General features: G+C 33.6%; 2 protein-coding genes across 3 annotated transcripts in view; one reads left to right on the top strand and one right to left on the bottom strand.

Moving 5' to 3' along the window:
* The window catches only part of Mctp (multiple C2 domain and transmembrane region protein), a 136415-nt gene that overhangs the window by 38205 nt on the left and 73364 nt on the right, over positions 1 to 24846 (top strand). For both annotated transcript variants that reach the window (XM_088260744.1, XM_088260754.1), the window contains exons 3-4: positions 12004 to 12197; positions 14348 to 14510. In XM_088260744.1, coding sequence (XP_088116870.1) covers positions 12004 to 12197; positions 14348 to 14510 — 357 coding nt within the window. The remainder of the gene's footprint in view (positions 1 to 12003; positions 12198 to 14347; positions 14511 to 24846) is intronic.
* Positions 23759 to 24846, bottom strand: part of mRpS16 (mitochondrial ribosomal protein S16) — a 121960-nt gene continuing 120872 nt past the window's right edge. The window contains exon 4 of the mRNA XM_088260889.1: positions 23759 to 23840. The gene's annotated coding sequence lies outside the window, so the exon portion shown is untranslated. The remainder of the gene's footprint in view (positions 23841 to 24846) is intronic.

The raw sequence follows: 24846 nt of genomic DNA, 5'->3' as shown, positions 1-24846 counted from the left end.
TTCACGGGTACTTTTTTTTATTTCAAACTTCGTTAAGCTTTATAATGTTGGATATTTTTATGACACTTTTGGCGATGTTATGTAATGAAATATAGCAGGAGCTTTAGGCTAACGTAAGGGTATAAAAAGCGGATAAATTACCCCAAGCCATAGGCCAATAGGGTTAATAAAGAACTCTTAAAAATATTGACCGGCGTTATGGTATAATAAAAATCCCTTCTCCAATTTTCTGGAACGATGTGAAAAATAATATTTTTATTCGAAAAATTTCCTGAAACGATGTGAAAGAAATTGTGTTCAATGATAAAATTGAAATTGTATTTTCTCCTCAAATTATTTACAAAACGTACGTGTATTTAATAATTGGCCACATACAAAATGTTTGCAATAGAAATAAAAAAAAAATACTTTAAATTGTTGTTCGGACATCCTTCATATTAGTATCATATGATAAAATATTTACATGTCGGTTGGTAGGATGATTTTCTAATGAAACTTATATGAATTTGATTGAATTTGCATTTTTTAATGATTCTTTTTCTTCCTTTTAACCCTTATCCGCTCTATAATTTTTAAAGTTTTGCCACACATTCATCTGAGAAATCGTATTTCGATTGCATTCATACTGCTTTCTTTCTTTTTTGGCCAACTTTATGCTTCCTTTCATTAGGGGTTGGTACCAGGAACCAATTGTGCACTGCTAGTTTAGCTTTTGCTTCTTAGGTTTAAATTTTCTATAAAATGGAGGTGAGTGGTTAATGTATTTGATTTTTATTGAATTTACATTTTTTTATGAATTATTTAGTTTTTCTTTATTTTAACCCCTTTCGGTTCCTAATGGTGTATAAGGCACTGAATCACATCAATGCAATCTATAATTGACCGATAATTACAAACAGGTTGAAGGCAGGATAAATATAAGAGTGAAAAAACAAATTTTAATTTTAACCCCCTGAAAGTGGAGCCCGAGACCTCCAGCATGGTAGCCAACGTCACTAACCATCACATTTACGGCGTCAGACAAAAATAAATTCATTCGATGTTTGATAATGATCTGTAATGCGTCAAACACGTGTCACAAAATATTTAAAAAAAAGTTGTATTGTAGTTTAAAATTAAATGTTCAATAATTTCATTAATTTATTCAATAGTCACTTTGTAGTCATATCTATCATTTTTTATTTGAGTTTTACCAGTTGAAAACCAAGATATTATTTTATAAGACACCGGATTATCCGCCTCCGTGGTGTAATGGTCAGCGTGTTTAGCTACCGTGCTGGAGGTCCCGGGTTCGATTCCCAGGGGGGTTGAAAATAAATATTGATTTTACACTGTAATATTTATTTAATATTACCCTGGACTGGTTCCTGAAGCGCAAGAGTGATCACCTTGCCTTCATGTAAGTAATGATCAAGATAACACTGCGTCAATTTGATGCAGTGCCCTATGCACCATTGGGTGCGGATAAGGGTTATAAGTAAGTAAGGATTATTCAACTTAAGATAAATAAATGGCAAGTGATTTATTGATGAATGTTAGCAAATCCAAAATCATGGTTTTTGAAAGAGATGAATGTAGATCTGAGTGTGAAATATTGGTAAATGGGGAGATTTTGGAACAGGTAGATGATTTCATATATTTGGGTAGTATGTTTTCTAGGGATGGAAAGATTGATAAAGACATAGAAAGGAGAGTGAATGCTGGGAACAGAGTGAATGGTGCACTAAAATCAGTTTTAGCAAGTAAAAATCTATCAGCGGAAGCTAAACTGGCAGTACACAATGGAGTTCTGGTTCCAACCCTTATGTATGGAAGCGAAGCATGGAGTTGGCAAAAGAAGGATAAAAGCAGAATGAATGCAGTCGAAATGCGATCCCTCAGACGAATGTGTGGCAAAACGATGTTTTATAGATGTTCGAATGATGAAATAAGGAAAGAATGTAAGGCTGAGATAAGCATTATCGATAAAATTAAGAAAGGTGTGTTGGGATGGTTTGGACATGTGGAGCGTATGAGTGAAGAAAGAACGGTTAAACAAATTTATGAGGCGAATGTAGTTGGAAAAAGAAGCAGAGGACGACCGATGAAAACTTGGCACAATCAGGTATGTCAAATACTTGTCAGGAGTCGTAATAATCGTCGGGTATGTATGAGGAGATGCATGAATGTAGAAGAGGCAAAGAATGTTTGCAAAGACAGAGTGGTGTGGCGTTCGATTCTCTCTGCCTACCTCTGCGGGGAAGCGGCGTGATGGTTAGTTAGTTAGTTTGTTAGATAAATAAATTAATACTTTATATCATCCGTAGGGTGAAAAATCCAATCTATATTTGGGAAAACGTTTACTTATATGAATTACTGAAATAAAAATCGGTAAGCATTCACACACAAAATTATATATTATCATTTCATAGCCGATAATTCATAGATAAACATACCCACAAATCCTTTTACGACGACATATTATACTCTGCATATGTTACACGCAACACACCCTTAAATTCAACCCCGCCACGCCTTGTCTCGCGTTATAATAATAATGACCTGCGTGCCTCTAAATTATTAAAATAACCAGAATATTTTATCAAACAGATGAATACTATTTGTAACTTAAATTTAAAATGAAAAAAATATTGTAGTATTAGGTTGATTTTCAGAAATAATCATTAAGGGTTGATACCTTGAAATATGTATAACAAAGGGTTGATCCAAGCACTACGAAGACAGTAAAAAAAAATCTTAAATGATTTTCGCAGGTTTGTGGCACATTTTATAAACTTTACAAAATAATTTTAAATTTCTTTTTAACCACTTTTTCTTGATACTTTTTTCCAACCGGTTTCGACAAGAACCTTGCCATCATCAAGGTACATATTGAACCCTTTAATAATGTTTATATTATATAAATACATTTAATAGTAAGTATTGTCCGCCTCCGTAGTGTAATGGTCAGCATGCTCGGCTACCGTTCTGGAGGTCCCGGGTTCGATTCCCAGGGGGGTTTAATAAATATAAGTGATTTTTTCACTCTAATATTTATTCAATATTACACTGGACTGGTACCTGAAGCGGAGGGCTGATCACCTTTCCTTCATGTGTAATCGATCGAGATAACACTGCGTTTATATGAAGCAGTGCCCTATGCACCACTGGGGTGCGGTTAGGGATTTATTATTATTAATAGTAAGTAAAAAAAAATACAGATTTTTAACTACCACTTAAAACATATTGTGACACGTGTTTCAATGCATTTATCATCTTTATCAAACACTGAATGCATCAAAATATCACTGTTTAGTGCATCAAAACAAGAAAATAAAAAAATCAAATGTAGACATAAATCCCAAAAACCACAATACAAAACGGAATAAAATATTTCATTTTTTTAACATTTCAACATAAATGATGTAGAATACGGAATCTGGGTATTTACAGAGCTTACGATCTGTCATAGGCTGGTTCGGTGATCACTTTACACACGTGCAACATTCACCATTCTAGCCATGATTGAAAAACACACTATTCAAGTTTTGGAAGTCATATATGATCAATCTCATGACGCATCATGATTGAGTTCGCAACAGCCATCTATTAGGTTATATAAAAAGTCTCCGCAGTTTTTTGACACTAGATAGTGTTGATGCCTATATATCGGGAAATAGTCATCCGATTGTCTCAAACGAACGCGTATTTAAAAGGTGACATTTCAGTTTCCTTTTTTTGGAAAAATAATTATCTTATTTGTTGCTCTTGTAAAAAGTTATATTCATTTAAAAATGAGTGAAATATTTTAATAAATACGCCATGTAATGATTTTTTTAGTACATAAAGGTAAAAATGTTGATATTCATTTACAACATTTTGAGTGTGTCCAAATACAAAATCTGAATTATCTCCAATTACACCAGTTATTTTCATATTATTTTTTGACATCTCATCAAAGATGATGAAGAATATGGAAGTCTGGGCATTTACGGGGCTGACGACCGGTTAGCTTTGAAACCGGAAGACATTATAATTAAGTTATAATAAAATATTTTTAGTGATTTTATTATTAAGTTACATTTTGACATTTTTAGGTTTTCGTCGATGGATTGATGAAATTTTGGACAAACGCGAACTTCTGTTGAATCAGATAAATAAATGTGACCTTTAGAAAAGAAAACGTTCCCCACCCCTGATATAAACTCCATTCTTTATTTGCTTCCAAGTCCTCAAATTGGTACAGAGAAAATTTGAAGATCCCTTTTGTAGTATATACGTTACAACAGCAATTAAATTACGAAGTTACCCATACCCACGCGTTCTCTAGTACAGTGCTCCGCAATCGGTGTGCCGCGAGCCGGATACAGGTGTGCTAAATAATGCTCAAAAAGGGCGTTGCCCCGCCTTACGTATTTAATTCGTTCCAAGAGCAAATTCGTTATGTGAAACGCGCTTTTCATAAATACACATCATTTTGAGTGTGTCGAAATACCTGTTCACAAATCTGGACTATCTCCAAGATGATGGTCGTAACCCTTTAAATGCCCAGACTTCTATCTTCTTGTTCATATTTGTTGAGATGTAAAAAATGTTTTTAAAAAAAAAACTTATCTAGAGTAGGAAATTCAAACTAGGACACAAAATGCCGTACCTTCTTCTAGTGGAACAGAAGGTCTATTGATGACAGTCAAGACAGCCTTCTCCAAAGGAGTTTTACGTGATTTCCTCCCAGCAATGAGCAAATGCTGACAAGTTCCTGATTGGCCCACATCAGATTATCCCTCCTGTTCCCGACCAAAGATTTAAATAAAACATTAAGTAAAACAATCCATTTAATGATCTATAAATCCTTGTACATTATACGCAATGAATGCAATTCCCATCTGAAAAAAAAAGACTAGCAAAATACTTCCACTGAAACGTTCATATCGTTTAAAAAACAATTTAAAACAGAGGTTCCCAAACTCTTTTATCTCGTAGACCCCTTGCCTTACCTGATATTGATTTTTATCAAATTCATTAACTTCAAATGTATTTTTGACAGCCGGTATATGTAGTGTTACTCACTTTGAACCACACATGTTAGGTTTTATACATTTATATTTTAAATTCAAATTAAAACATAGACCCCTTGCAAGTTGTCATAGACCCCTGGGGGTCGATATAGACCACTTTGGGAATCACTGATTTAAAAGATATAATTTTAAACAGCACCGTGGAAAAAATTTCATAAATTTCCATTCAGAGAAAGACGAGTTTCCTTATGATTTGATTAATTGATCTTTTAAGCGAAAACCTTTCAAAAAATGTTTAAAAAAACACCCCTGAAAGCAAAGCTTGAGGCGGGTTTTTGTTAGACGTTCTATTGGTCATTTTTTCCTATCTTTACAACCCTAGAGGAAATTGAGTGTTCGTATAAATAAGCCAATTAGTAGATTTAAGGGTACTAAAGCTAACAAGCCGTTTTGGATTGGAGTAATAAAAATGTTCTTTGGTTATAAAAAAGGTTTTTGATAAAAATCTCTCTTATAATTAGAGTACAGGAGATGTTTTTAAATATTTTTTATTTAATATAATAGGATTTTCTTGATTTACAATTTAAAATAAGAAATAAGAAATTTAGAAACAAAAAAACACTTTTTTTTTGTACTGCGCATAATGTGTTACGATTTTGATCAATACAAGTACCTATATCTAGAAGTTTCGAAAGTACTGTGGTTGTCAATCATGTGTAGAATTTGTGAATGTTACCCATGTGTAAAGTGATCACTTGAACAAGCCTAAGACGGACGTAAGCCTTTTAAATGCCCAGACTTTCACATTTTTCTTCATCTGTGTTTCTTCATTCTTCAAACCCTTATCCGCACCCCAATGGTGCATAGGGCACTGCATATAAACGCAGTGTTATCTTGATCGTTAACACATGAAGGAAAAGTGATCAGTCCTTCGCTTCAGGTACCAGTCCAGGGTGATATTGAATACATATTAGAGTGAAAAAATCACTTATATTTATTTGACCCCCCCCCCCTGGGAATCGAACCCGGGACCTCCAGAATGATAGTCGAGCGTGCTGACCATTACACTATGGAGGCGGACGATCTGTGTTTAGATGTTATAAAATAATGTAATCAATAACTCCTAATTGGAGATAATCCAGATTTGTGAACAAGTATTTAACACACTCAAAATGTTGTAAAGTTAACTTTAGTCTATAGTTGTCCTTATAGACTCAAGTCAACTTTAGTATGTAGCATAAAGTAGAGTTTTTAAGTGGTATTACACAAAGTGAACGATGAATGATAAAGAGAATTATTAAATGCAGTATTTACTGCACAGTAGAACTTTGGATTAGAAATGTTCCCAATTGCAAACGATAGATTGATTACAAACAAAAATCTATATGAACTAAATCAAATTCTATATTATTTCGAGAAATAAAAATACTTTGTGTTCTGATAAAAATGTGAGTGGATCAGAACACAAAGTATTTTTATTTCTCGAAATAATATATCAATATGATCCACAAAGTAAATGCTTTCAATATTCAAAACATAAATCAAATTCTGTTTGGAAAATGGGTATTTTTTATTACAGCCCAAATTGTAACTGTACTTTTACAATATTTATTTTCGTAAAAACTAACTCCTAATTGGAAATAATCCGAATTTTGAGACACTCAAAATGTTGTTAGTATAATAATTTGTTTGTAAATATCATTAAAAATTGTTTGAGTAGATTTCTAAATCCAACCAAATCTCATTTGGAAACTTATTTTGTCCTAAAGGCAAGACATTATTAGAGCGACTATCGAGAAAGCACGATGTACCAATCAAAGCTCAAGGTTAGTAACGTAGAGACACACATTACTAGGGGGATGAATTGACCTCGTACAAGGGAGTGGCCCTAAACCTTTTCATCAAAGTGTGTCTGCTTTCCTGACTAATTGGTATGATTTCATATTTCACTAACTAAATAACGATCTAACCATCACGCCGCTCCCCACAGGAGTAGGCAGAGAGAATAGAACGCCACATCAATCTGTCTTTGCAAACAATCTTCGCCTTTTCCACCTTCATGCATCTTCTCATACATCTTCTTCTTCAAATAAATATGCCTTAAGTTTATATGTTGCTAAGAGATATTTTTGTAATTTTTTTTCTTCTATCTGCACTCCAATGGTGCATAGGGCACTACATCGTATAAATACAGTGTCATCTCGATCGTTAACCCATCCTTTCGCTTCAGGTACGAGTCCCGGGTAATATGGTATAAATATTAGAGTGTTAAAATCACTTATATTTATTTGACTCCCCTCCCCCTAGGAATCGAACACAGAACCTCCAAAACCAGGTCCAGAACCCGGGACCTCCTGTGTCGGGTTGTGGTCCCGTGGTTAGTGTCGCGGACTCTTGAGTCAGAGTTTCTCGGTTCGAACCCACTCTACCTCAGTTTGATACCTATTTCTAATAATGAGCCGCTTAGGCTTAAATAAATAGTATGAAATTGAAACGTTTGTGTAAATCATAAGAACACAAATATTTCTTTGAAAAAAAAGAACGATAGCCGAGCGTGCTGACCATTACACTACGGAAGCGGACAAATCTCTTCATACTCAGACGCAGATTATTCCGATTCTGACCACTTTCAAGTACATATTTGAAATATGTCTCTCTAATATTTATTAATTGTAATATTACTCTGGACCAATACTAGAAACAAAGTAGTGATTACCTTGCCTTAATGTAAGTAACGATCGAGACAAAACTGCGTCAATATAATTCAGTGCCCTGGGCAGCATTAGGTGTGGAGAAAGGAAGAACAAGTCAAAGCAAGAAGAAGGACTAGAGATGAATGGATTTAAACTGATTTTAAGTTTTAACGGTAAAACATAATTTTGAGGTTTATTTAAAGTACAATTGATTCAACTAGCAAGTTTTGAAAATAGGTGCCTGAGGCGAATACTGGGTATAAAGTGTTATGACTTCGTCAGGAATGACGATGTGAGGTGAAGAACTCAACAGCCCCTCATACTGGAAGTCCTGAAGAGAAGAAGGTGGACATGGTTGGGACATGTCCTTAGAATGCCACCTGAGGGCATCAACCCCTCATGTCTCTTCTTCCAACCCCAAGGATTCCGGCGCCCCGGAAGGCCGCTGACGACCGTTCACCGACTATACTCAGCGGAACTTCGACACGCCGGACTGACCTGGGAGGAAGCCAAGGAGATGGCGAGTGACAGAGTGACTTGGAGACGACTCGTGTTGGCCATATGCTCCACCTAGGGAGCGAACATGGAAAGAAGAAGAAGACAATTGATGGACACGAGAATCGATTTGTATACTATATTTTCTCTGTGGAAGTATTATGTTTTATGTTTTATCTTTGTCGGTATTAATCAACAACAACTGTGCATTTTCTGGTTTTGTTTTTACCCTTCCTTTTCACCTAAGACACCCTTCCATCTATCTATCCAACGCTTGTCTACACAGCTTAGGGTGTCTCTTTGAGAAAGTTTAAGTGCTAAGCGCTTTGTTACTCAACCTAAGAAAATATAGAAACACAAATGTCCAAAATTATTCATCTTCTTTCATAAAAAAGGGAAGCATGATACATGTTTCATATCATTATTTTATATTATTTATTTATTTTATTTATTTATTTTTATTTTTATTTTATGACATTTCAACTAATATGAAGAAGAATATGGAAACCTGGGCATTTACAGGGCTTACAACCGTCATAGGCTTGGTTGAATGATCAGTTTACACACATTCACCAATTCTACCCATTATTATACCCAATTCGAACTATATATTGGAGCTTCCATATATGTAGTTCAAATTCATTTTTTTCTTGAATCGACTAGAATTTCACTAGAGATATCTATGAATGAAGCTTTCTATTGAGAAGAAACTTCCATTTGCATGTGAGGTCAGAATCCTGGATTATACGAGTATTCACATACATGAGAAACGCTAGAAAATATCCTTTTAATTTTTTTATTTAAGCTTATAATTTGACCAGTAAATTTATTTTGAGTGTGTCCAAATAATAGAATTCAAACCTCACACACAAATGTGGTGGTTGTCAATCATAGGTAGAATTGGTGAACGTTACACGTGTGTAAAGTGATCACTTAAACTAGCCCATGACGGTCGTATACCCCGTAAATGCCCAGACTTCCGTATTCTTCATTTATGTTGAGATGTCAAAAAATAATATGAAAAATAAATAAAATTATAATGTTTTTTTTTCAATACCCTGCGTTTACATTTCGCTCACTCCTTTCAAGAACGTCATAAATCAAAAATCGTCAGTTTTCACTTGTGCATGTTTTCGGAATGCCCAGAAAATATACTATATCCCAGCAAAGGCGGCATATTTTTAACTTAATATTTACCCGCTTCAGGGCAGAAAGTATTGTTTTTGCATTTTGAAGAAAAGGTATTGTATAATAATTTTTTTAAACAAACTAAATATTTTTCAAATGGAGAAAAAACTTTCAGGTTTTACCTAAATAGTTCTGTTGCACAGTAAAAAGTTCAGTAAGTGGCTTGATATTTATTTTTAATACATTGTATCTAATTTTTTAACTTTAAAAACGTTCTCCTGAAAAATCAAGTATTTTGATTTATGACGTTCTTGAAAGGAGTGAGTGATTTGTCCTCCATTAACGTTTTGTTTATTAGTCCTTTAAAAACGTAAAATATGGGTTTCACTGATTTTCTTATCAAATTAAGACACCTTTTAAATAATCCAGAAGTATCATTAGAGTTATCTACACTGCAAAGTTAACATATTAATCCCGTTGGAATCGACCACATAAACCTTATAAAACTAGTCACCGGCATTTAGATGGTATCATTAAATTACAAACAATGATATCTTTCTACATATTATATGAATGGAATGTGAACAGGGAATATTTTAAACATATTATGTGATTCACGACATTTTGAGTGTGTCCAAATACTTGTTCACAAATCTTAGTTTCTCCACTTCGACCGGGTTTCGTCGTTACCGACATCATCAGACTAGTGGACAGACATCACCAGTCTGATGATGTCGGTAACGACGAAACCCGGTCGCTGGTCAAATAAAAATAAATTGGAAAAGCTAAAAATATTGGTTTTAATCTAATAATATATTTATGATTAATGTTTATTTTATTTTTAAAATAAATATATAAAGAGTACTATAACCAAAATATTTATAAATATATAAATTATATATTTATATATATGTATATATATATATGTATGTGAATATATATACAATATGGTTGCCAATCATCGATTGTTACACGTGTGTAAAGTGATCACTCAATCAAGCCTTAGACGGTCGTAAGCTCTGTAAATTCTCAGACTTCCACATTCTTTATCCATATTTTATTTATTGTTTCGGCATTAACTTTGTGGTAAGACATGTTACAATGATTAAAGAAAACTCTTCGTTTTTTACCACTTGAGTTTTATTATAGACTATATGTTTCAGAAGTTAAACTTCCATCATTCAGGTCTGTATAATAACATATACAGTTATTATACAGACCTGAATGATGGAAGTTTAACTTCTCAAACATATAGTCTATAATAAAACTCAAGTGGTAAAAAACGAAGTGTTTTCTTTAATCATTCTTTATCCATGTTAAAAATGTTTAATTAAGATATCAAAAAATAATATGAAAATATATTATTATAATAAATAAGTAAATATAAAAAATAAGTATTATTATCATAATTATAGTAAGGCTATGAAAATTTAAAACAGTAACAAAATTTTTCCCATATTACCCCTTATTGTAAGTGGTTTTAAAACCGACTAATTCCACGTGCAAAAGAGGTTATGAACCTCCAAGAGCACTTTTCTTGTTGTTAGTAATAGCTTCAATGCATTTAATATGAAAATCCTTTTAAAAGATTGCGTGCAATTTCTTTTGTGACATTTTTCTCAGCCATGAATAATGCATAAATCGTGTACGTTTTTAATATAAACATGGAGCATATTACATTTGCGTTCATGTATGTGTAATATATACCATACCCGTATATCCGAGACGTGGTTAATAGCTTATCGACGTTGTTTCCGCAATACAATGTATCTGTCGAATTTTACAAACGTGACGGTGGCGATAACGTCTACTCCATTTACATGCTACCACGACTGGCACATGTAGTATTTTGTATAATATTGTAATATCCTACTCAATTCTGGCAACTCTATTAAGAAATAGGAAAATATATTATATACTCAGCAAAGTCTTAAAATATTGTATAATATTTTTATATTTTTTCATACATGTTTTTTTTTACATACTATCTGAATCTGGACTCGCGTTGGTGTGACTCAGTATTGATTAATGGAAAAGAAAGTAAACATTGTATAATAATATATACCTGGTCTAGTCTAATGTGTGACATAAAGTTTGTGAAGAAATTGAAAAAAATTATAATCTATGAAACAACAATGCAATCGAAGTGACAGCAGCTGTCAAGAAGCACGCTACCTGCCGAGAGCAATGTTGTCCTACTCCATAACTTTGTCTTCATCAGAAATACTTTTTCTTCATCAAGATTTCTGAGAAAGTCACTACTCCATGACTTTGTCTTCATCAGTCATTATTATTCTTCAAACCCTTATCCGCCAATGGTGCATAGGGCACTGCATCATATAAACGCAGTGCTATCTTGATCACCAACACATGAGAGAAAAGTGATCAGCCCTCCGCTTCAGGTACCAGTTTAGGGTATTATTGAATAATATTAGAGTGAAAAAATCACTTATATTTATTTGACCCCCCCCCCCTTTGGTGCTGACCATTAGTAATACTTTTTTCAGAAATACTCTCTCTTAATCAAGATCTCTGAGAAACTCACTACTCCATGACTTTGTCTCCATCCTTAATATTTTCTTTTAATAAAGAAGTCGGAGAAAGTCAATATTCCTTGAATTTGTCATCATCAATAATACTTTCTCTTCACCAAGAACTTGAGAAAGTCATATCTCCTTTAAACTTTGCAGGTCGGGCCCGCCTCAACGACGCCAACAACACCCTCGGGCGGCTTAGCAGGTCCGCATCAGAGCTGTCGGGCGGCGGCGCCGGGGCTACAGACCCGGGCGCGTGCTGCGCAGGGCCGCCGCGGGCGCGCTCCGCGCAGCCGCGCCGGCCCCCCTCCGTCATCAATAGGACCCAGGGATTCTTCCACACCTTGAAGGTGAGACTGCCTTGGTCCTTAATTTCCCAAAAATTAACCAATAGCTTTCTGTGATATATTAAGCGGTCATCAAAAGCTCCGCCCAGCCGCGTTGGCCTAATTCTGTCATCAACAGGACCCAGGGATTCTTCCACACCTTGAAGGTGAGGCTGCCTTGGTCCTTAATTTCCCAAAAATTAACCAATAACTTTCTGTGATATATTGAGCGGTCATCAAAAGCTCCGCCCAGCCGCGTCGGCCTAATTCTGTCATCAACAGGACCCAGGGATGCTTCCACACCTTGAAGGTGAGGCTGCCTTGGTCCTTAATTTCCCAAAAATTAACCAATAACTTTCTGTGATATATTGAGCGGTCATCAAAAGCTCCGCCCAGCGGCATCGGCCTAATTTCGTCATCAAAAGGACCCAGAGATTCTTCCACACCTTTTTTTTCAATTTCGATTTCAATTTATTCAATAATTAATAAATACATTACAAACTAACATTTAAGACGTATAAATTTAAAAAAAAAAATTAAAAGTAAGCAAGAAGACTCTTGATAAATGTGTAGAAGAATCCCGCTTCCGAAAACTCCTTCGGACACATGGAACAGATCAATATCCAATGTGATATTGTTCAACATAGCGGTAGCTCTTCCTACAGGCAGTCTTACTTTTAAGGTAAGACTGCCTTGGTCCTTAATTTATCATGAATGAACCAATAAACTAAAAGCGAGTTCGGATCGAGTAGTAAGAATAGCAGCGGACAGCAGCATAAGCGGGATCAGAACCCAGGAGACCACCTAAACGATGGAGAGATAGCTGGTCTTCCACCTCCCAGGAGCGGACCAGAGAATGACAGGACATAGTCCTAAGAAAAGAAGAAGAAGAAGAACCAATAAACTTATCCAAGGCATTGCAGCATTGTACGAGGATAGCACTGCACGCATTAGGATAAATGGTTTGTTTTCATCTTGGTGTAGGTTTTGCATCTCTATGGGCGTGGAACAGGGATGTGTAATATCACCTGTTTAATCATAATATAGATAACTGCATGAGAAAAATTAAAGTTTTAAATGTTGAAGTTTGTTGTGGACTCAGATTGTGGAAGATGAAGAGTGAAGGATTGCTATAGATACTTGGTAGCTCTAAGTGAGCGACTGCTGTATAAGAGAGACTAATCTAGAATGACTCTTGCCAGACTACATGGGTATTCACACGGTTGCGGGAATGTTGTTCTTACCACTATGTTAGTGACATTCCCACATTCCTTACAGAGTTAAAATGATCGATTTAACTGTCAACAGCCTTTTGTATGCTGACGATGCTGTGCTTCTTACCGATAGTAGAGAAGATCTATGAGAGCTGATGAAAGGTGTATAATGTGTGCAAGGAAAGTGAATATTTGTTGATGAATGTTGAAATGTCCAAAATCAGGGATCAAAATTAGGGGATCAGCAACATGGAGTGACTCGGAGCACTGTAGCCTGTATAGTGTGTAGAGTGGTGTCCAGAGTTTGTTGACTTACAAGTGAAAGGTGGTCTTAGACTACAGTTTCTTACCTGTTGAAAAGGAATAAAGACTCCCAGGAGAGCAACAACACTAAATAGCTCGTAGCACGGCAGCCTTTATACTGAGTAGAGTGGTGTCCAGAGTTTGTTGACTAACAAGTGAAAGGTGGTCATAGACTAGAGCTTCTTACCTGCTGAAAAGGAATCAAGGCTGCCAGGAGAACAACAATCCTAAATAGCTCGTAGCACGGCAGCCTTTATACTGAGTAAAGTGGTGTCCAGAGTTATTTTACTAACAAACGAAAAGTGGTATCGGATTAGAGCTTCTCCTGTGCTAAAAAGGAATTGGGACTACCAGGAGAGCAGCAACACTGAGTAGCTTGTAGCACGGCAGCCTGTATACCGAGTAGAGCGGTGTTAAAAGCCCAAAAGGAACAACCCTGATTGTGAGTGTGGAGCTGTGCAGTCCATAAGACACATGGTGCAGGACTGCCAGCTCAAAGGTTTTGGTGGTGACCTTTGGAATATCCATGAGGTATTGGACTGGCTAACATAACTGGAACCAAGACTATATTACCATGAGACACAATCCATCTAAATGAAGATGCCGGAGCCACACGCAAAGTAAAGTAAGCTTGTGACTAATGATGTTGTGTTTCAGAGCCGCTGGCACCGCAGCCGCAGTAAGGAGCGCGTGCTGGGAGGGGGTCGGGACGGCTCCGCGGGCAGCAGCACGGAGTACGCGGCCGACCAGAGCTCGGAGCACAGCAGCTCGGCCACCCCCAGCACGCAGTCGCCGAGGCACAGGGCCACAAATATACAAGGTAAGAAAAACAAATTTTCAACAAGTGAATTGTTAAAAAAATTGTTTCTACAGCTACGTTTGTGAACTGGCTGTTTAATTTATTTTCAGTTGTAACTCTTCTCAACTTTTTGTTGACCCCATCGATGTTTTACTATGAATCTGACCCTCATTTATACCCAATGATGGATAAGGGACATTAATCTTAGGAAGGCAAGATGACCAGTCCTTCACTATAGGTCCAGGGAAATATATGTTTTAAAACGATTCACAGCAACACCAAACCTATGTTTAACTGAGAAAATCATTGATGTATTAATTTTAAATCAAACACAGATTTTTAGAGTCTACTAAGTTGTATTTTATTAACAAAAACATATAAAAAAATAATTGTGAAATCTCAAATATGTTATCAAACGAATGTTAAACATTCCCTTTGATAATGCCCTAACAAGGCGAAACAATTGTCACAATACAAATTTTTTGATGTGTTTTTGTTAATAAAATACAACATAGTAGACTCAAAAAATCTGTGTTTGATTTAAAATTAACTAAAAACTAACTAACTAACTAACCATCACGCCGCTTCCCCGCAGTTCGAATGATGAAATAAGGAAAGAATGTAAGGCTGAGATAAGCATTATCGATAAAATTAAGAAAGGTGTGTTGAGATGGTTTGGACATGTGGAGCGTATGAGTGAAGAAAGAACGGTTATGAAATAAGAAAAGAATGTAAGGCTGAGATAAGCATTATCGATAAAATTAAGAAAGGTGTGTTGAGATGGTTTGGACATGTGGAGCGTATGAGTGAAGAAAGAACGGTTAAACAAATATATAAGCTAACTAAAAAATAGATAAAAAATAATAAATAACAATAATAATAATTAAATTTTAAATAAATATTTCATGAACAAAATTTATCTTCTTCTTTGACTTTGTATCATATTATCAACTGTTTTTAGTACTTTCCATCTATGGTATACCGTCAACATTAAAGAAATACTAATCAAAAATAAAATCCACAAACTACTCAATTTCATCTAAATAAGAATTGGTTGAATATGATACCAAATAGGAAAATATATTAGATATAATACATTTTAATATAAATCCGAATTCAGTTGAGTGAAATGTGGTTTAAGCTGTTATGTTACATTGTAAAAAATGGGACATATTACATATTTGGATTTTCTTGGATTTTCCACGTAAGGCGTAAGAACGTTTTTACATATAACGTGAGTTTAGTCATGTTAAAATATGAATTTCTCGATTTTTTTGTGGAAATATAATATTTCATTTTTATGTCAAGTTGGAATATAAGGTAGATTTTCTGAAAAATATCGGAATAGTGAAAAATCGTTGGTAAAGCTTCGTGGAGATATAATTTTTTTTCGACATTTAACATAGATGTCTCTAGTGACATTCTAGTACTAAGCACTATTTTAGAAATTGGATCATAAATAAAGAATTTCACGTGAATGTTGCACGTGTGTAAAAGATATAAAAAAAGTAACTTCTTTAAATGGAGATAATCCAGATTTGTGAATAACAATTTGGACACGCTCAAAATATATTAATGTGAACAAAGATTTAGACGCACTCAAAATATTGTGTAAACCATAATTCAAGTATGTATAAATCTGGAATAAATTGTAAACGAAAACCTTTTTTTTATCATTTGAGTACTTATTAAATTTATTTTTAACGACTAGTTTCGAACTTTGTTTTTGACATCTCAACAAAGATGAAGAAGAATAAAGAAGCCTGAGTATTTACAGGGCTAACAAACGTCATTGGCTTAAGTGATCACATTACACACGTGTATCATTCACATATTCTATTCATGATTGACAACCACACTACTCAAATTTTCGAAGCTTCTTTGATCAAACTCGTAACACAGTATACGAGAGTTCACAATAGCCATCTATCATGGAATGAGAAAAACTTTAATTTAGCCGGGACTCTTTACATTTGTATTTGAGTTCCGAATCCTGAATTACATATATTCATACATACTTGAGAAATGCTTGGAACACTGATTTTTTATTTTTTTGCTTATAATTTAACCAGTTAATTTATTTACAACATATTATTTTTTGACATCTCATCAAAGATGAAGAAGAATATGGAAGTCTGGGCATTTACGGGGCTTACGACCGTCATAGGCTGGTTTAAGTGATCACTTTACACACGTGTAACATTCACCAATTCAACCCATTATTGACAACCACACTACTCAAATTCTTGGAAGTTCTATATATATGAACCAATTTAGAAACCTTGTTCATGAATCACTAGAACTTCACTAGAGACATCTATTGGTGAGATGTAAAGAAGCTTTTTACTAAGCAGAAACTCTTAAATTTTTTTATTTCTAATATAAGAGTTTCTGCTTAGTAAAAAGCTTCTTTACATCTCACCAATAGATGTCTCTAGTGAAGTTCTAGTGATTCATGAACAAGGTTTCTAAATTGGTTCATATATATAGAACTTCCAAGAATTTGAGTAGTGTGGTTGTCAATAATGGGTAGAATTGGTGAATGTTACACGTGTGTAAAGTGATTACTTAAACCAGCCCATGAAGGTCGTCAGCCCCGTAAATGCCCAGACTTCCATATTCTTCTTCATCTTTGATGAGATGTCAAAAAATAATATAAAAATAACTCCTGTAATTGGAGATAATCCAGATTTTGTGAACAAGTATTTGGACACACTCAAAATGTTGTAAATATTTACAACATTTTAAGTGTCTACAAATATTCGTTCACAAATCTAGGTTATTTGAAGGTGCATCTACCTTGTTTTGTTTACCAACAATATCATTGTCATCAGTGAAATCGTAGTAAAAAAAATAAAAATCTGTAAACATAGTATTATTATTTTTATAAAATTAAATTTCCTCGTAAAATGTTGGCAAATAATTAAATTGCATAATAAAAGCATTAACTTATGAAGAGCACGAAGATATTCGAAGCATTTAAGAGGAGCATCGTGCTATTAAGTTTGAGAAACACTATTTTAGAGCAAATAAACTTCATACTAACTTAGAATCTCAACTGCTGCAAAACTAATTACAAAATTCAATCTTACCACAAATTAGTAGCACTTTGAAACAGTTATTTAATTTAAAATTGTAGATGGAATTTAAAAGATTCGGCGATCACTTTGAAGTAAAATCTATCCATTTTTAATTCATTAGGGTAGCTTTTTATTGCCCGCCTACGTAGTGTAATGGTCAGCACGCTCGGCTACCGTTCTGGAGGGCCCGGGTTCGATTCCCAGGGGGGGGGTCAAATAAATATAAGTGATTTTTTCACTCTAATATTTATTCAGTATTACCCAGGACTGGTACCTGAAGCGGAGGGCTCATCGCCTTTCCTTCGTGTGTTAACGATCAAGATAACACTGCGTTTATATGATGCAGTGCCCTATGTACCATTGGGGTGCGGATAAGGATTTGAGGAGCTTTTTATTAAAATATAGCTCTTTGTTCAAAAATAGACGTGAATAAAGACCACCTCTTATTCGAATATTCCTTTAGATTTTGTTTTTTTTTCAATTAAAAATATTGATTAAGAAATTTCTGTACCATATATCGTTATTGTAATATTTCAAAAATACCAATTTCAAACAATAAAAACCCCATAATCTGAGACCATTTAATCTTTTTTATTGCCCTACTAAATGCAAAACCAATTTTATGACGTAAAACGTTCGTGTCACCGTGAGTTTTGTAATATCGAGTAAGCGCTGGAAAAATATTGTCAAAAAATCTAATTAGATACTTGGAATCTCGAGTGGTATTTTATATTAAGGGTTAAAAGATCTTTTCTGGGAGACTTTCTCATTCAATTTTCGACTGGGGATGCGTAATTAAATTTATAGAGAGCGCCCAGATTGAAAAACATGTTTTAATTTTGAGTCTCACCCCACTTAACCTAAGCGGTAATGCTTAAAAAAAGTCAATTATATTATTTTGAGAAATAATAATACTTTGTTTTTTGATCCACTCACATTTTTATTAACAACCAATTAGTTTCGTCAACAACCTGTTGCCCTCTTCAGGGTTTAATTAAACTAAACTAATCCCAACGTAAATTTATCTCCCGCCATTTTTTCGGTCAAAGCTTTTTGAAAGAAATTATTTCATATTAATTTTGTAAAGGTCAAAGATCACAGCGTAAACCTGGGGTGAATTTTGTGTATTTATATTCTACTAAATAATGTACAAACCGGTGGAGCATTGTTACCTCTGAACTTCTGTAGGCGGTATTTCTGCTAGCTGAATCTATAAATACCATCAAACAACGGCTTAACTCAAGGTATTTTTGAAATATCTTCAAATAATTTAAATACCCGTCCATCTCCTTTCGATTCGTATTGTATTTCACTAGTTTACCATAAATAAAATTATTGTTTCGGCATTCACTTTGTGGTAAGACATGATTTAATTATAAATGAAAAAACTTATTTTTTCTCGAGTTATTTTTATGTTATCGGCTAGTTTTTGAATATACAGATGCTTCCATCTTCGTGTCTTAATGTAAACTAAAGCATTTTTTTTGTTTTTTTTTTGTGTGTGTTTCACTTTACGTATGCGGGCGCGGTGTCATTCTGTTTTTTGGGTAATTCCATTAGTAGTTACTTGAAGTTGCTACGCAATGCACAATAACATTTAAATTTTTTTTTTGGTAAGGGAATGTAATTAATTATGAGTATTTAAATGTTTTTAATGTTTTAGAATTTAATTAGCCCTGATGATGACAAGGTTCGTGTCGAAACCGGTAGGTTAAAGTGTATTTTTTTAATCGGTTTAAACAAAGTTGTTTAATTTTAAGTTCATAAAATGTGCCACAAAGTATCTGAGAAAAACATTCAAGAAATAAAGCATAAATAATTATCTGTATTGTAAGTGTGGTGGGGGGTGGTAAATTAGGGGGAGGGCGGTGAGTCAGGGGTTTATGTCGAAATATGAGTACAAAATAATATATACTAAATTTTATAATCTAAAACCTAGACGGAAGAGTCTTACAAACAGGTCTGAAAACTAGATGTTTCAATAAATTATAGAATTCCACCACCTTTTCAATTTCAGGAATTTATTGTGGTCATGTTAGGAAACTTTGATAAATATGCTGGTTTCGAATGAAATCCCTTTGGTGATTTCCAGATGTAACGACTACATATATATTGACAATAAAAAGGGAAAACGCTTAAACCCACAGGATGAAAAATTTACAGGCAGTGAAAAAACAAATGACGTACAACTTGTGTTTTGAGTTTTTCTTAATATTCATTTGTTTTCGTTTTTACAGAATTAAGTTAATATAATAAATAACGAGAATACTGTTTTAAATTGCCTTTTATCCAAGAGAATTTAAAATGAGGTATACAGCGAAAAATATTGTATTAAATTATCCTCTTCTTTTTCTTTTAGGACTATGTCCTGTCATTCTCTAGCTAGCTACCCCTCCATCGTTTAGGTGGTCTTCCTGGGGGTCTGATCCCGCTTATGCTGCTATCCGCTGCTATCCTCACCACTCGATCCGAACTCGCTCTTCCCACATGATTTCTCCAGAAACGTCTTCTTTCTCTTCCCAACAACATCGCACAACATCTTCGACATCGCAGATTTTTCTTCTTTCAGAACTCTGCCGCAAAGTGTTAGGTCTGCAATGGGTCGTAGAGTCTTCATTTTGGATGTCCTAAGAAGTATTTTTGTTCTCGGGGTGTCGGCTCTTGTTTCCGTGCCGGATGTCAAGATCGGTCTTACGCAGGTCGCCTAGATTCATAGATCCTCACCATACTCTCTTTCAGCATGTACTTATTTCTCCAAACATATTTTTGTAAGCATCCAGCTATAGCAGAGGCTTTATTTGCTTGCTCTATTACTTCATTGTACAGGTTATTGCTGCTGGAAACTTCGACACCCAAATACTTGAATTGCATAACTTAAATTATCCCTTATTATAAATACATTAAATAAATATGTATTGATTTTAAGTCCACATGAGCTTACCGTCGAATTTTAAGGCCTAGTATTCGTTTAATAGCAACACCTTATTTTTTTACACCCTGGTAACATTTGACATATTTTTTTTAAGCAACCGTTATTGTATTAAAAAAATAAGTTTTGCTTCGAAATATATGGTTTTCAGTAATTGAATTTTTGAATTTGAATTTAAAATATCTTTTCATTACAAATTCCTGTATCCTAAGAAAAATGGGTGTGACCCGAAGACCGGCTTTATGCATTGCCGAAAGCCAACTGAGTTTTATTTATGTGAACGAACATAGCCTTAACCAACCAACGAATCAATATCAAAATCCATAACTACAAAAGGTGCAATTCCTTCTTGTTATCGCGATAATATCGAATCACGGACATATTATGTTTATCTCATAGTTTAGTTATCACAAACCATTAATATCAGTATAACCAATTAAAGTATCAACCAATGATAGTGTAAATATTGAATATTTTTTTATGAAAATTGTGTATTGTATTTCTTTTAAGATGCTCTGCCTCTCAAATTAAATCTCACATATTCTTTATTTTTAAGAAGTTATATGACATATCTCTTACTCCTTTCAAGAACGTCATAAACCAAAAGTCGTCAATTTTCAGTTGTGCATGTTTTCGGAATGCCCAGAAATTGTACTATATCCCAGCAAGAGAGGCATATTTTTAACTCAATATTTACTCGCTACAGGGCAAAAAGTGTTGTTTTTGCATTTTGAGGTATTGTTTAATTATTTTTTAAATATACTAAATATTTTTCAAATGGAGAAAAAACCTTCAGGTTTCACCTTAAAAGATCTGTTTGCACAGTAAAAAGTTCAAAAAGTAGCTTGATATGAATTTTTTATATATTATATCATATTTTAAAACTTTCAACTTTCTCCTGAATTTTTTATATTTTTTTATCTATGACGTTCTTGAAAGGAGTGAGCGATATGTCCGCCTCCGTAGTGCAATGGTCAGCACACTCAGCTACCGTTCTGGAGATTCCAGGTTCGATTCCCAGGGGGGTCAAATAAATATAACTGATTTTTTCACTCTAATATTTATTCCATATTACCCTGGACTGGTACCTAAAGCGGAGGGCTTATCACCTTTCCTTCACGTGTTAACGATCAAGATAACACTGCGTTTTTATGATGCAGTACCCTATGTACCATTGGGGTGCGGATAACGGTTTGAATGAATGAATGAATATATGACATATATAGTACTAAATCGCATTTTTAATTTTTTTTACTTAGTTATTCAACATATAAATCATTCATAACAGAAACAGAATGTTCCACGCTCACATCAAACATATACGAATTATCTTCCTGCTGAAATCGGAAAACACGGAAATTTTCTGTGCCTTTTTTGACGCGTTTTATCGCTCGCTTCTACTGTTTAATAATTTACCCTCCTTAGAGCTTTCATAAAGGTCACCGATTACGATAAGTTTTTCTGATATCTGAAATCATTTTTAAAAAATAAACGGAACGAAGTTTTTAGCGGTTTTATTTTGAAGGATTTCAGAATCGACATATTTTGACAAAATTAGTTTTAATTTGGGAAAACTAGATTAATAAATAGAAAATTATATAATTTCTTGATTTGACAATTTCTTCGTAAAAAATACGTTTTTTTTATTATTTAATTTATTCGTTAAATATTTATATGTCGTATACATGTCGCTCACTCCTTTCAAGAACGTCATAAATAAAAAAAACTTGATTTTTCTATGAATCACATCTTTTTTGGTTAAACTTGAAGGTTTTTCCTCCATTTGAAAAATATTTAGTACATTTGAAAAATAATTAAACAATACATTTTCTTCATAATGCAAAAAACAACACTTTCTGCCCTGTAGGGGGTAAATATTTAGTTAAAAATATGCCTCTTTTGCTGGGATATAGTAAATTTTCTGGGCATTTCGAAAACATGCTCAACTGAAAATGGACGATTTTTTATTTATGACGTTCTTGAAAGGAGTGAGCGATGTATACAATACACAAAATATTCATGTATAAATTCATAAACAGAATTAACTTTTTTTGCAAAGACCTACCAAACCATCTTATTTGTCTTGTTGGTGGAGTTCTTTTTACGTACGTTTTATTACATGTATTAAATATTCATCAGGTATCAGGTCAACAAAAATTGAAAGAAAAATTTCGATCAGACAATTTTCTGTCTGAAGGGAAACTGATCGTCCACGATGACCCCAATATAACAGAGTAGGTAGGCGGAATTCACCCTGAAAGAACGTTATTTGCTTTTGCTAAGGTCAACAAATTCACATTTTTATTTAATAAAAATGTTGTTTTAAGGGTTGTTCCGACGGCAAAGTAATACAATTGATAGAAAGTGTATAATTTCAAGCTCATAATAAACGCAGAAATTAAAACTTTAAAAAATCTTTATGTTTAATGTTTTGAAACATTAAAAATATATAATTTTTTAAATATTGATCATCCAATATTGACAATAACAATATTTTTAGTGTGTCCAAATACTTGTTCACAAAATCTGGATTATCTCCAATTACAGGAGTTATTTTCATTTATGGGTCTTCAGCCCCGTAAATGCCCAAACTTCCATATTCTTCTTCATTTTTGATGAGATGTCAAAAAATAACAATGACAATAATTAAAACTTCTGGGTTCTAAAAAGCCTTTATTTTTTTTTTTTTTTAAATACATTTAGTTACAAAAAACTTTACGATTTAATTCATTTGCATATTAGACATTTCTTCTTAAATTGATCAATATATCCAGGAGTTCATAAAATATGAGTAGTGTGTTGACAATCATAAGTAGAATGGCAAATGTTGCACGTGTGTTAAGTGTTCACTTCACCAGTCATAATCCCTCTAAATACCCAGACTTCCATATTCTTCTTCATCTACGTTAAGATGTCAAACTGTAAAAAAAGAGGTTTTTTTATATTTTTTTTTTAATCAAAGATACATTGTATGGCAAAATAATCAACATAGTTACATATTTTTTTTTTTACGTGCTACCTCACTAAGAGAGCAGATTGCTCGTGTTTAGAGAGGGAGTTCGCTTACAGGGTTTGTACATATAAATAAGAAGTAAAAATAAACTTACACGTAACTCAATATATATTTATTGCACATCATTAATGATATTATATATTATTTTTTTACTTCTCATCAGAGATGAAGAAGAATATGGAAGTCTGGACATTTACATATTAATTTACAGACTTCCATATTCTTCTTCATCTTTGATGAGATGTCAAAAAATAATATGAAAATAACTCCTGTAATTGGTGATAATCCAGATTTTGTGAACAAGTATTTGGACACACTCAAAATGTTGTAAATGATATTATAGTATTCTTTCTTTGTATATTTTTTTGTATTTTATTTTCAATTTATATGAATTAAAGTATTATTAATAAACAATTTTAATATCTCCCTTTTATATATATATATACATATATATATATATATATATATATATATATATATATATATATATATATATATATATATATATATATATATATATATATATATATATGTAGGGAGGTTATATTAATATTTGGTTTCCAAATATTTGTACTTGGTAATCTGTGTAAAAAATAACGCAGTTTTAAAATTTAAAATAAAACTACGATATATTTCCAGAATAATAAAGTAATTAAGCATCCCCAAATTTGTTTACTATACATTTACATAGAAATGGAAAAACAAAATTCCTAGCCGAGGCATGTTACCCTCCGTAATAAAAGCCAGCGCTAATGAAAGAACTTAAAGGCTTGATGTTCAAAATAAGGGTGTATTGGCGCTGAAGCCACCCCTAGACTAGTTTTACCGTTATAGGTATGGATTTTCAATTCCCGTTCTTACAAACTTTTTATATTGAGAGTATTGTCTTCTTATTGGATTTCTATTTATAGGCCAGTACCTTTTTTACGATTCGTTATTTGGTATATAGAAATATAGAACAAATCTCTAGCGGTTACATTATTTTTTATTATTATTTTATTTGAATTTTACAGAATAGTTACATCAACCCGTAGGAACACTGCTGGCCTTATTTCTTTGTCAATATTATTTTTTTTTAATGTATTTACTTTGTGTTTGGTAATTTTCACTTAAACATTTTTTTTACAAAAATGTTAGTAATAGATTTATATTATCCACTGACACTTCGTGATGGAATTGCATTTTTAATTTATTATTAGATTAAAACCAATATTTTTAGCTTTTCCACTTTTTTATTTGACCAGCGACCGGGTTTCGTCGTTACCGACATCACTGGTCTGATGATGTCGGTAACGACGAAACCCGGTCGCTGGTCAAATAAAAAAGTGGAAAAGC

The sequence above is a fragment of the Brachycentrus maculatus genome, unplaced genomic scaffold, assembly GCF_059751285.1.
Source record: "Brachycentrus maculatus isolate JH-2025_06_01 unplaced genomic scaffold, ASM5975128v1 h1tg000008l, whole genome shotgun sequence".
Lineage (NCBI taxonomy): Eukaryota > Metazoa > Arthropoda > Insecta > Trichoptera > Brachycentridae > Brachycentrus > Brachycentrus maculatus.
Note: the sequence above shows the minus strand (reverse complement) of the source record. Positions and strands in the feature narration are given on the sequence as shown.